The 12,807-nt window shown below is 39.5% G+C and overlaps 1 protein-coding gene across 3 annotated transcripts in view; it reads left to right on the top strand.

Annotated features, from left to right (window-relative positions):
* The window catches only part of chrm4a (cholinergic receptor, muscarinic 4a), an 83,780-nt gene that overhangs the window by 60,912 nt on the left and 10,061 nt on the right, over positions 1-12,807 (top strand). The window contains exons 1-2 of one of the 3 annotated variants that reach the window (XM_057341983.1): positions 7,961-8,682; positions 9,601-9,642. The exons of 1 other annotated variant lie outside the window; for it this stretch is intronic. In XM_057341983.1, coding sequence (XP_057197966.1) covers positions 8,628-8,682; positions 9,601-9,642 — 97 coding nt within the window. In that variant the 5' untranslated portion in view covers positions 7,961-8,627. Of the gene's footprint in view, positions 1-7,960; positions 8,683-9,600; positions 9,643-12,807 lie in introns of those variants that run through there. One more of the 3 variants, XM_057341992.1, reaches the window with a different exon arrangement.

Genomic DNA, 12,807 nt, shown 5'->3' with positions numbered 1-12,807 from the left:
TTTTGCCCCATCGTGGGAAGTTTTTGTTTTAAAGTTCACCTCAGTTCTTTTGTCTTTTTTTCCCCATTGTAGGTTTTTATTTTATAATAAAGATTTTGTGTGTTTGCTACTGCTGCCTGCGCTTGGGTTCTTCTCTCTCTCGGCCCTCAACCGTGACATAACGAACTCGCCTAAACTGAACCCAGCAGGCAGCACTATGGACAGTACAGCAACCCCCCGATGGCCTTGTACCACCAATCCGGTATGTTGGGAGGCAATAGCCTCCCAGTCACACGCTGGAGGTGGCCCGTTCCCGGCCCAGCGCCATCATCCATCTGCGGGACTACGCTTGGGAAGTCGAGGCCAGGAAGGTTTCTGTCCTCGAGGTGCTGGTCCGTGCCTACCTGGTGGCCAGGATGGACGACCCTCCACCTTTTCCAGAGTGGGAGGAGTTGGTCTATCAGCCATTCCCATAGTTGGTGGAACGGCTGCAGCTTCGAGAGGAGCTGGTCAAAGGCTCCTTTCCCAGCTGCCTTCAGGACTCCTCTCGTTCCGGTCTGGTATCCGTCCTGGAGGACTGCTTTGTGGGCACCCTCACCTTGGGGAACCCAGCACCTCCCTTCCCGAGCTCGGCTGGTCCTGTTCTTTCTGCCAGCCCCCGTGGCAAGTGAGGGAGCAGGGCGTCCTGGGGGACATCTTCGGACTCCTCCGGAGCAGAGTTAGCCACACCCTCCATCGCTCCTTCGCAGTCAGCCACTAACTTGGTGGGCCGGCTGAAGAAAAAGAGGCAATGGAGGGGGTCACGTAATCCACCCCAACCGGCAGTCCAGCCGGCACCCAATCCGGTGTCCAGTCAGGTGCAGCCGGTGTCCAGTCAGGTGCAGCCGGCGTCCAGTCGAGCCGGCATTCCAGCCGGCGTCCAGTCCGGTTCAGCAGCCGGCAATCCAGCCGGTGATCCAGCTGACGTTCCAGCCGGTGATCCAGCTGACGTTCCAGCTGGTGATCCAGCCAGCGATCTAGTGACTCAGCCGGCGTTCCAGCCAGTTATCCAGCCGGCAGCCCAGCCGGTGATTCAGCAGGCATCCAGTGCGGCATTCCAGCCGGTGGCCAGCATTGTCAACTTCCCCAGTCAAGCCCCCTGGGACTCCACGCTCTCTCCCCTCTCGAGCACACCCCCGGACTAAGACTGTCCCACCCTGTCACAACCATTCTGGACTTCCCTCCATGAACACTTTTGGGGGCATTCATTAAGGGGGGGTTCTGTCATGATTCTGCCTCATCATGTCGTGTCTTTCTTGGTCTAGTGGCAGGATCATGACAGAGGCTAATGTTTTGTGTAGAGAGAGGCATGTTATTGTTGGTTCTGACAACATGCTTATTTTTTTAATTGACAAATCTAGAAAATAAAAGACCTTTATGTGCAAGTTTTATATTATATTCTTTTAAGCTGCTCAATATTGACAATAGTGATTCATTTTACATATTGGATTTTCTCTATAAATTATTTTCCTTGTGTCTGTGTGAGTCCCATTGCAGGGAAATGTAAAAATTATAAATAATTATGTTTCATGTTTGTTTAATGTGCACAGTAAGTCCTCAAAGTACAACTTTAAAGACCAGCGAACTTCTGGAAATCCTCCTTGATTATTATCTTATTAAGATGAGAAATAATGCCTTACAGTATTGTCATAATCATATTAGAAAAGGTTAAAACCTTGAACAAGGGCTGAAAAAACTAAATCAAATGGGTAAGGGCACTTTGAACTAAAACATATATGATGTGTTCTCTCCGCAGACTACAGGAAGAAATTAAAGCTTCAAAACATTTGTCAATATTCATACTAATCGCTCGGATTGATTTCTTTCTCATTTGATCTCCCTCAGCTTGTTTGACACAATGTTCATTCGAGCATAGATCAGATACATTTGACCTCTTGTTTTAACCGAAAGGCCATTTGAGCTCCCGTTGAACTATAATTCTGGCATTAACTCAGTGTGATGTGGGATAATTATCCCCATCTTAGACTCCAGCCATTATGCAGAGAACGCTCACAGACTGCTCTGGAGATCACACAATCCTCTAGTGTGAAACCAAGGATGAATTCATAATGAGCTAGATTTTATTTAGGAAAATAAGGGAAACGCTGTTGGAAAATATCAATCTATGTGGAGGTGAGATTGCTGCTATAAATAGAGTTGTTTGTGAGAAGTCAGGCTGTATTTAGCCTCTGTCAATCAAATGTCTTCTTTCACACAGACATGCACATATGCCTGCTGTGTTACTGAAGTCTCAGAGGATTATACATGATGATCTGTGATCGGCTATTTAGGTATGTGTAAAATGTTTGTGTAAAAAACCACTCCCATTTGTTTGCTTAAATTGTCTTTTTATCTAAATGCTGAATAGCACATTGATTATTACAGTGTCGTATAATGTGTGATTATTATGACTGTAGTCGACACACTTTGATTTGTATAGTTGCAGGCAGTGTGTCTCAGATCTAAAGTAATATTGGGCAACAGAAAAGCCCATAGTGAGAGAACTGGTTGAAATTAAAGTACATGTATTTTGTTTTCTCTACGTTAAACTCATGCAATATACAACACAGCATATATACAGTACTAGGTGTGTAATGGTGTGCCGGGTGAGGAGTGTGATTGAAAAAGCAGAATAAATCAAATAAATAGAATCTTGTATTCATTCAATGGTGAAGAAAAGGGGAAATATTGCATAGCATTTTTTTATTAGAAGTTGTAGTTCTGATGGTTCTGCAGTGCTTCTTTGCAAGGCTACAACTGGAAGAGATGGTTGTCATGGGGTAATGATCTTGATTGCTCACTTCTTAGATCCTGATTCATACAGGTCATAGAGGCAGGGGCAAACTGCAGCCGATGATTTGCTCAACTGAGCCTACATTGCTCTGGAGTCGTCACAGGTCATGTGCTATGTCAGACCCATACCATACCATTAATGATGAGGTGAGAATAGATTAAAAGATGCCAGAACTGGACCATCTGTAGCAGGTGGAACTTCATCTGTTGCAGAAAGTACAACCTCTGGTGTTCCTTTGTAGTCACGGGGTGGCAAGAAGACAAATGCACAGCCAAAATAAAAAAAAACGAAATCAGATGTAACTCACTTTTCACTGTTACTTTTAGAGTGTAAACATTCAAGCTTACCTGAATGTCAAAACACTTTGTCAAGATGCAGTGGGACCTGCAACATACGGTACCTGTCTTACAGGTGCTTTCCCAGATCCGTCTCTCTCTCCCCACCTGCAGACACCAACATAACTGACATGTTCCCGACTGCATGCTGGGAAATATTGGCATTCCCAGAAGGCAAGTTTAGTCCAATTAGATCAGTTCTGCTGCAGGAAATCTAATTTAACATAACCACATCAGAGAGAAAGAGAGAGAAAAAGATAGAGAGAGAGGGATGGTGGGAAGGCAAAGAAGGCCCAAGCATCAGTGAGTGTGTGAATGTTTATGTTTGAGTTCAAATTACAAACACTACACTCTTAAAAATAAAGGTGCTTAAAAGGTTCTTCACAGCGATGCTGTAGAAGAACCATTTTTGGTTCCACAAAGACCCACTCAGTCAAAGGTTCTTTAAATAACCATCTCTTTCTTAACCTTTTTATAATCTGAAGAACCTTTTGTAAAACAGGAAGGTTCTTTATGGAACCATTTAGACAAAAAAAGGTTCTTCTATGGCATCATGAAACACTGTAGTTCATGACTGTGCATTTTGTCATGTCCTCTCACAGTTTAAGACAAATCTAAAATATAATCTATAAACAGCAATATTTCTACACACTGTTGGTCGAAACATTTATACTCGTTGAGCTTTAACTTTTCATGGTGGTTATTCTTTCTTCAACTCTGTTTCTCCTATCCACTCAGAGTCACTGCGTATGTCCTGTTGAATGTATTCATGCTTAGGTTTACTGTTGTGTCTTTTTGCTGGCCATCTGCTGAAGCTGAACCTTTTTTTGGAGACTTTTTTCTGATGTTGTAAAATTGTGAACATTTTAAATCTGTTCCTCCTGCCTGCAATGGTCCCTTACAGTCATTAGCACCTATAGCACGAACCTTTAAATAAGAAAACACACAACAGACTCTGGAGAGCTTGAGAGATTAAACACCTCAATATTCTCAGCATCTCAGTGCGCTTATTTATAGTTGAAAGTATTTATCACTCTCTAGCCCTCTTTATCTTTAACCGGGTAATTGTTGATGATAATGTTAATGGATAAACTTTAAATTGTGTATGTGTAGATCACAGTAGTATAATAAAGTCTGATTACGGGCATTGAGACTAAGAGTAAATAACTGACATAACAAAATACAATCTTAATTTATCTTAATGAGAGGTGTAATCTGACCACTGTTTGTGTGTGCGTTTCTCAGTTTGTGTGTGTTTGATTGGGGCAGTGATTTAATATTTTCATTTCCTGGTGAGTTTAGAGACTATGATCTGCAGAAGCACAGAATCCCGAAGGATGTGAAATGAATCTGTTCTCATAAAACTATATTAAATTGCAATTTTAAGATTGGATTTCTGAATTAAGAATGTATCCAATAGCATCAGTGAACTTTTACAAAACACTTTTATAGCTCTCTCTCATCTCCTTTACTGATGAGGATATGGGAGGCTAGTGGGAGTTATTAGCTGTGCTTGACTGTTAATGTTCTCTATGTGATGCTGTTTGAAGTAATTTTGGTGAATCCTTTCTCCCTGTGGATTACTGATGCCACTAAACACACATTATCCTAATAACGGGCTAATCATCCAAGTCACTTAGTACATCATGTTTTTAAATTGTTGCTTGTACCTGCTCAGCTAATGGAAAAAAATGGCTGGTCTGTGGGAAGGGCTGCTGGGAGTTTAGTGCTGCTGTGCTGTGAAAGATTAACTTTTTCCGGAAATGTAACAGAACCGTCTCTTTACTCTTTGCTTAAGAGCCTTTCTGCCTGTTAGAGAAACATGCACACACTTTTTGAAACTCACCCACTGGCTTAAGACAAATCAGGAATTAACATCATATAATTGTGTCACATGAATCTAAGGTCACTATAGAAAAAAATGTTTGCAAACAGGCCACTTACTGTTTAAGTAGTGGTGCCAGGGGCAGTACTACACTGTAAAAAATGACATAGATATTTACTTAAAAAATTAAGGTAACAATATTACACAAAATATTTTTAAGTACTTTACAGCATATTTTTAATGCAATATTCCACGAATAAATCAAGTGAAATTACCTAAAATATTTAAGCACGTCACATGATAAACTTTAAAAAATCAAGAAGAAATACTAATTTGAGCATTGGAGATAACTTCTTGATCTTTTTTAACTTCAGTTTAACATTTATTATTGTTTGTAACATATATGATGTACAAGTAAGCTGAGAGTTGACTCAGTACTGACATTAGCAGCATTACTGTTCACTGTGTGAAAAAACAAACAGCTTGAGCTCTCCCACAACCTAAGCACAAGCACCACTCTTCTGAAAGATGGTAACCACGAAACTCAGAAATACAAACAGAATATCTTCTAAATCTTAAAGACAACTGAACAATAAACACTATCAAGTCTTTCATTTTATTCTAAAGCACATAAAATAGCACTTTTTCACAAAAATGACTCTCCTAATGCTGTCGCATGCAGTTCCACCACAAAATAATTAAATAAAGATCCTTTATACAATTTTAAGTGGGTTGAACATGATAAAATTAAATTGAATTCACTCAATTATTTGTGCATTTAGAATTCTAAGATATTTCTATAATTTTAACTTAAATTTTGGTTAAAAAAACAAGAACACAATTGTATTAAGTCAAGTTTACTCAATTAATTTCATGAAATCTACTACGACACAGAATTGTTTTTTACAGTGTAGTCAATCTAATTTTGTTATTTGTATGGGGCTAGTGGTCCGCCATCAGAGTTCTACACCTGTAGGGCAAAGCCTGTTCATGTAGCTAAGATTAAATATATTTAGTGTAAAAGAGACTATTATGTATGATTGTAACTCTTCTTAATTTGTGTCTTCAATAAAAACATATTTGACAAAAAATATATAATTAGTGTCTTGGAGAGCCATGCCATCTCTCTCTCTACATTTGTGCTTAAATGCATCATTAATTTTCTTGGAAATAGCTTAATGTTCCATTTAAACCTGCAGGCTGTACTGTGGAACTGTACACATTTCTCGCCATTATATTACATTTTTGTTTTAGTTTTGAAGCTATATGAGGACACTGATAGTCCACCTGAGGACACAAGTCTAGTCCACCTGATCACATCATGCCTATCCAAGAATTCCTTGGATATCAATTTTCACAATTTTAAAGCCTACACAGTCACATCTGTCACTTCACTGCACCTCCCTATGTCACATCACATGACCTAATTATATTGCCTCCAGTATCAATCACAAATAAAGGCACTGACTTCTTCTGTGTGTGTGTTTATGGTATGTTAGGGTAAACGTGTGCACAAATGGATATAATTACTATATTAATTTTTACTCCTTTTGACAAATGGTCTTAATGTGAAAATGATTGTGATTTTGCTTTATGTCTGTCCCCAGTGCCCGTTCAAAATTATGACCTCAGCAACATAATCCTATAGATAACTAACTGTATTGATCTAACTCGTATTTGTGTGAGTGAGCATGTATGTCCTGCTGCAGTGTCAACACAACAATCAATGTAATTAATCCTTCCCAAATCTAGTATCATTTTCAGGTGTTCTGTTAACAAATGCAGGTGTTTTAAAGACAAATATCTTTAAACTATTTGAATATGAGCGAGAAGATCTTCAATCTATTTTTAAGAAATCATGGCTAACTTTTTAAAATTTAGTTTAATTTATTTGTTGATAACACTGAATGGTTTAACTATAAATTATGATTAAACAGTTGGTTGGAAATGTTGTATGCACCCATTTATTCCCCCATTTGGCTGCTTTCAAAGTATATATGCTTTCTCAAAATATCTAAATAAAACAAACAAGCAATACATACGTTGTATAATCTCAAACTATATTAAATCATTATTTCATGTTTCTTTTACAGAGACGTCTCTTTCAAATTGTGGATATTTTATGTTTGCAGCTTGACCGGAACATGCAAAAGACAAATTATGATTTGGGAACACCAAAATAGATAAGACAAGGCAAATTGATTGTCTACACGTTTGTAAAGTTAGTTACAGCATACGTATTCTTTATTCCGTATTTCACGCTTGTGTTCTTCAATTAACAGGGCTGCTCATCGGCGGCGGAGCGCGCACAGCCTGAAAGAGCGTTCCGCCTGCGTCTCATTCAGATGATTTCGTTCCGGGTTGTCAGTTGCTGTCAGGTTTCTGCTCCACGCTGCCATTGAAATGATTTTCAGTGTGCGAGCTTTCTGTTTTGGCTGGCATCAATCACATTTTTGTCCGCTGTAAGACAGCTGCCAGAGTGCGAGATTAATCTCGAGTCAGGGCGCAAACCCTCCGAGTCTGCCGAAAGGGTCTGATCAGGGCAAGGAAAGGCTGTCTTGTTGGTGGATTTCTCTTAAACCGTATATACAAGTTCCACTTAGTCACACTCGCCCTTGTTACGTTTGTAATAGTATACATTTTATTTTCTGCGTTCTGACTATCACAGAGCAGTGCGCACTGCTTGCTATAACGGAATTCTGCACAGGCTGTGGCCGGTCTGAGCGCGTGGCGTTTACTGTGTGTACTTTTGTCAATTATCGCTGTGATTCACGGTGCCAAATTTGGGGTCTCTCGAGTCGTCACAACGTTTGGAGAACCTCAAGATACCCTATTTAATGGCCATACTTTGAGATATTTACAAAAGGAAACCCATAGGTTCCTAAATGTATGAGGCACAAGTGTTTGGCCAGTAGGCTATGGCAATTTATAAAACGCACGTGCCTCTTTATCTTCTTAAAACGAGTTGTTTAGGGAAAGCACTAACATCTGCAGTGCGAGCTTTTTAATTTCCAAATCTCGATTTGTGAGCGCTGTCCGCGAGCTGTGGTGCTGAATTGATGTAGCGTTTGACTGGAACAGTGCTGTGCTCACGAGCTTCGCAGAGCAATAACACCAATGTAGAAAGACAAACCATATCCCATAATGTCACGTGTCTGAAAAACAACGGTTTTGAGACTTTAAAACCATTCGCTCTGAACTCCGGACAGTATAGCTGTATAGGTTGAGTCAATCGGACCTGCGGACTCTCAGGTGATTGGCTGAAGGTCGATGACATCATTGTAAGTCCGCTGCCTCAGACGAGCGCTAAACTCCTGGAAAGAGATCAGAGCGTCTCGCGCAGATCAGAGCCACAACTGGCGGATTGTAAAGCGACTCGATCGAGATAAAAGACTCACGTTTCCGCTCGAGGTGTGTGTGTTAGGTGAGCAGCCAGTCGCAATGCTCACAGTCTTAGTGAGCTTTCCAGCGCTGGCGAGAGCCGCGTGTGTCAAAAGTGCATGATGTGAAAAACACAGTCGCAACATGAGGACAGGCTATTTAATAATCTTAAGGAAAAATTTAAACTTGAACAACTTGAGGAAGTGATAGAGGAAGAGTGGATTCTACTTATCTTTTTCTTCTGGCTGGCTGAGCAGTTTTAAAATCATGCAACATGAATGTAACTAACAGCACTGGAGCAGAGGGACTCGCGCCCTGGAACTTTAACGGTAAGTTGAAGCCGTGGCTCCACGTAAAGGCATCTACATAATAACACGGAAATTTATTGCAAATCACAAAAAGAGAATTGCGATTAAATGTGGGTTTTTGCGGGGTTTCTCAAATGGGTAATCAAATGATAGCAAACTCTAGAGTATTGTGACTCCGCCAAAAATCTGAATTGTTTATAAGGTTCTTTTTAACAAGAATGCGCTCAGAGTTTCAGTGAATGTGTATGTTTATTATTTTGTAGATCCATTTGTATCTTCTACCTGAAGATCAGAATTAGATTTAAAAGCGAGTGAAAAGCATTATAGCAATACCCTAAGAAAAAAATAGTGCAAGTTGTAAATCCCACTTGTAAATTGTTCCAACATTTTGGTAAAGTTGACATTGAGGACAGTGTCGTATTTAAATGCTCTTTTCATTTTGAGAATATTGCACAATTACATTATTATTCATTATTACATTATTCACTTTGATATACAGTACATGTTATCCAAATGGCTTTTATGGTGATTTGATTACAGAAATGTTTGCATTAATGACCGTTTCTAAACTAGACCACCGTCTACAATTAAATAATATGATTTGTGTGATTAAAATAGCAAACGTTTATGACATTATAGTATATAAATAAAGATTATAAGAATAGTTCTGGATTTAGTTGGCGAAAAATGTCTATTGTTTTGATGTGTGTCCTAAGTATGTTCCATTTGTGTATGCGTGCGTGTGTTCTAGATAATGCTCGTGCAAAAAGAAGGAATTTACTACATAAAACATCAGACATTTACTGTATACATTAGATGAAGACAAATTAGTGGAGGAATCTGAAATCGGTTTGTGTAACATATGCATTTGTATGTGTGACTAACACACATATTATTTAAATGTATTATTTAATGTGGTGTTGTTTTGCTTGTCTTCAGGCATGTCCTGGGGGTGGATTTTCGAAGGTTCAGATAAGATAGGTAAGGTTAGATTTGAGGTTTTAAGAAATTGATTTAAGGTTTAAGGCAGAAAACCAAGTTGTACAGCACTGATGTTTTTGGCCAAATTACCATTGTTTTCTTTTCACTCTGTCACTGCTACTCTGTTAAATAATCTATCAGAATCTGATTCTCAAGTCAGTTGTCTTTTTCTATAGCTGGGAGTTTTGCTGTGATTAAGAGGGCAATAACACAGCCAAATGTGAAACCCTCTCCATCCCATATACAGTATTGGGAATTTTGAGGTGACAAGCGTGATGCATAATGAAACTATGACTAACAAAATTCCTTGAAATAAAATGGCATGAGACTCTTAACTCAGTGATATGGCAGGTGTGAAGCATCCTCTTTCTCAATGAACAATCAAAGAGTCCCACACATAGACACAGAATGCACATGTGTATTTCATCTAAATAGTCTGTGCACCGGATCCAATGCTTCCTCTCCCCTTTTTTCCTTTTCAGCTCATCAGAGGCGCCGTACACAGAGCACACATATATTCTACTTTAGATATATGCCCGCAGGCTCCTCTTTTCAAACCGTAAACAGAGATATATTGGACAGCTGAACTGAAAGAAAAACTACTATCATACTGTTTTAAAAGAACACAAATCTTTCCATTCAGTTATCTCTCTGTCACGTGTGACAGCGGCTCTTTGATTCTCCGACCATGATTTGTGACTGTGAACTGGTAAAGTACTGGGAGAATCCCCTAGAGGGAACATGTGATGTCTCGCTCTCTATCTCCGTTTTCTTCCTTCTTCTTCCTCACTCTTGCCGTTTTTGTTTCCGTCTGGGTGTTAACCCAGTTTCACAGAGGAAAGTGTGTCGCTATGCTGCTGGTTTACCCTGATACACACTCACACACTTTGAGAAAAGAATGAATGCCTGGAGACAGTTCTCTGTGGCTTCTCAAGCGGTGATTGGCAACAGAATAATAACAGATAACAAATAACAGCTGAAGCAGCAGAATGTGCTTTCTGCTCGAAACAAAGCCCTGAGCATCCTGGCAACACCTGTGACAACTTTTGAATAAATATTTCATCAGACCGTCATGTAAAACATTTTGTTTGTCAGTAAAATTGACTATGTTTAAAAAAATGCAGTCTGAAATGACGTCCTGCAGCATTATAACATGATGTACAGTCTCTCATGGGTCATTAAAACAAATTCTGATCCCAGAACAGTGCCCTCTGCTGTAAACAAGCACCTAATTGTTTACAGAAATCATCAAAAAAACCTTGGATGATCAGAATTTGTACATGAGGCATTGTGTTCAACAGCAGCCTGTAAAATGGGTTTAATGGTGGGACATTACGCCAGAGATTGTCATAAAAATCTCAAAAGAATTAGCTGTGGTTCGACTAAATAATCACACTTCGTACTGTTTTATTGGCTCTTGTTCGTGTGGGTTTGTGGGGGAATTGGCTATGTCACATAAGAACCTGCCAGGAACACAGTGTTGATTGAATATAATTGAATTGTTATTGATGCTGCGTTTGGTTGGTGTGAGCTACAGGGCAGTGCAGGGTGCATTAATTTCTCATGGGAATTGACACAGAAACTGCCATATTAATAGAGATGCATGTATGTACAGCTGAACATTGCACCCGTCAATAATTAACACTTAATACCACTAATGCACAGGAGACAAGATCATCTTAATGCATTAGTTTTCCCATCCTGATTGATATTTGTGTATTGCTAATTGTGAGTTGTAGGCTGGTGCATGCAAATCATTTGTTAAAGGGGTCATATGGCGCGAACACATGTTTTTCTGTGTCTTTGGTGTGTTATAAGTTGCCCATGCATGTATTAGACACCTAAAATTGCAGAAATTAAAGTGTCGGAACAAAAGATGCATTCTATCTAAAAGCGAATGCTCACCCAGACCTGCCTGAAACGCCTCGTGTAACCACACCCCCACAAATCTACGTCAGTTCGTGGTATGATTTGACCAAGACCACCCAAATGTATACTCAAGTAAGGTGGCTGTACCTGTCAGTACAATTGCTTGGGAACCTGATGTTCCAAATATGGTAAGAGGCGTTACATTTCCATCACACACTTGCAGTATTCAACCAATCACTACGCACTGGTTAACTGGCCAATCATAGCACACCTCGCTTTTCAAAGCCAAGAGCTTTGTAAAAATTCCAAGCGTTTCAGAGAGGCGGGGTAAAGAGGAGATACAAACATGCACGGAATGTGGAAAATACAGCGTTTTTGAACCTTAAATCGTGTATACACATTGCATTACATCTAAAACAAACAAAATATTTATTTTAGCCATGTCATATGACCCCTTTAAATGTTCTGGTCCATGGTGTTACCGACGGCATGTTACAAGGGAAGCATCACCCACATCACCATATCTCTAGATTCCCTGCCAATCTCCAATGCTAGGGTATAAATCTTCCCAATAAAATGTGTGCTTAGTCTTCATACTGATTTATAGAAACACTAATTCACACTGAGCTACATCAGGATTCATAATCAGTACTTTTGATGTTTTGCTCATCTGTGTGCAGATCTGACTGATCAGAAAAATCAACGATGCCTTGCTAATCAATGCTGCTTAAATGTGAGAAAGCAGAGAGCTGAGTCGGATTTTGATGCAGTATTTAAATCATAACATCATTATTGTCTGATATTTACATGTGGTTTGTGTGTATGTGTGTGTGACGGCTAGAGTCATTAGTTTGTCAGTGGTCAGTATAAGGGATCATATAACAAGCACATAGTGAAATCAGAAGGAGAACAGGGTGCAACATCCCACACACTCCCACTGTGATGCCCGCACTTCAGCAAGAGCCTGTGTGTCATCTGTTTATATTTCCATGTGTCCTGCTTGGCTTGTTAAAAAATGAACTTTGTTTGACAAAGCAAATGCTGGGTTATTTTTAACCCATTGTTAGGTCAAATAGCAACATTTTCTGTGTTAATTTAACCCAACAGCAGAGTTTGGCTCTTATTCGCCCAACTTTGGGTTGAAAATAACCCTGCATTTTTTGGGGGGGAAACTGTAAAACTTTGACTTAAAAAACTACTTTCAAAAGCTTCCTTATATAGTTATATATATATATATATATATATATATATATATATACAGTATACACTACAGTATATGTATGTAATTATAGTTTA

This window comes from Triplophysa rosa, linkage group LG1 (assembly GCF_024868665.1).
Source record: "Triplophysa rosa linkage group LG1, Trosa_1v2, whole genome shotgun sequence".
Taxonomy (NCBI): Eukaryota; Metazoa; Chordata; class Actinopteri; order Cypriniformes; family Nemacheilidae; genus Triplophysa; species Triplophysa rosa.
Note: the sequence above shows the minus strand (reverse complement) of the source record. Positions and strands in the feature narration are given on the sequence as shown.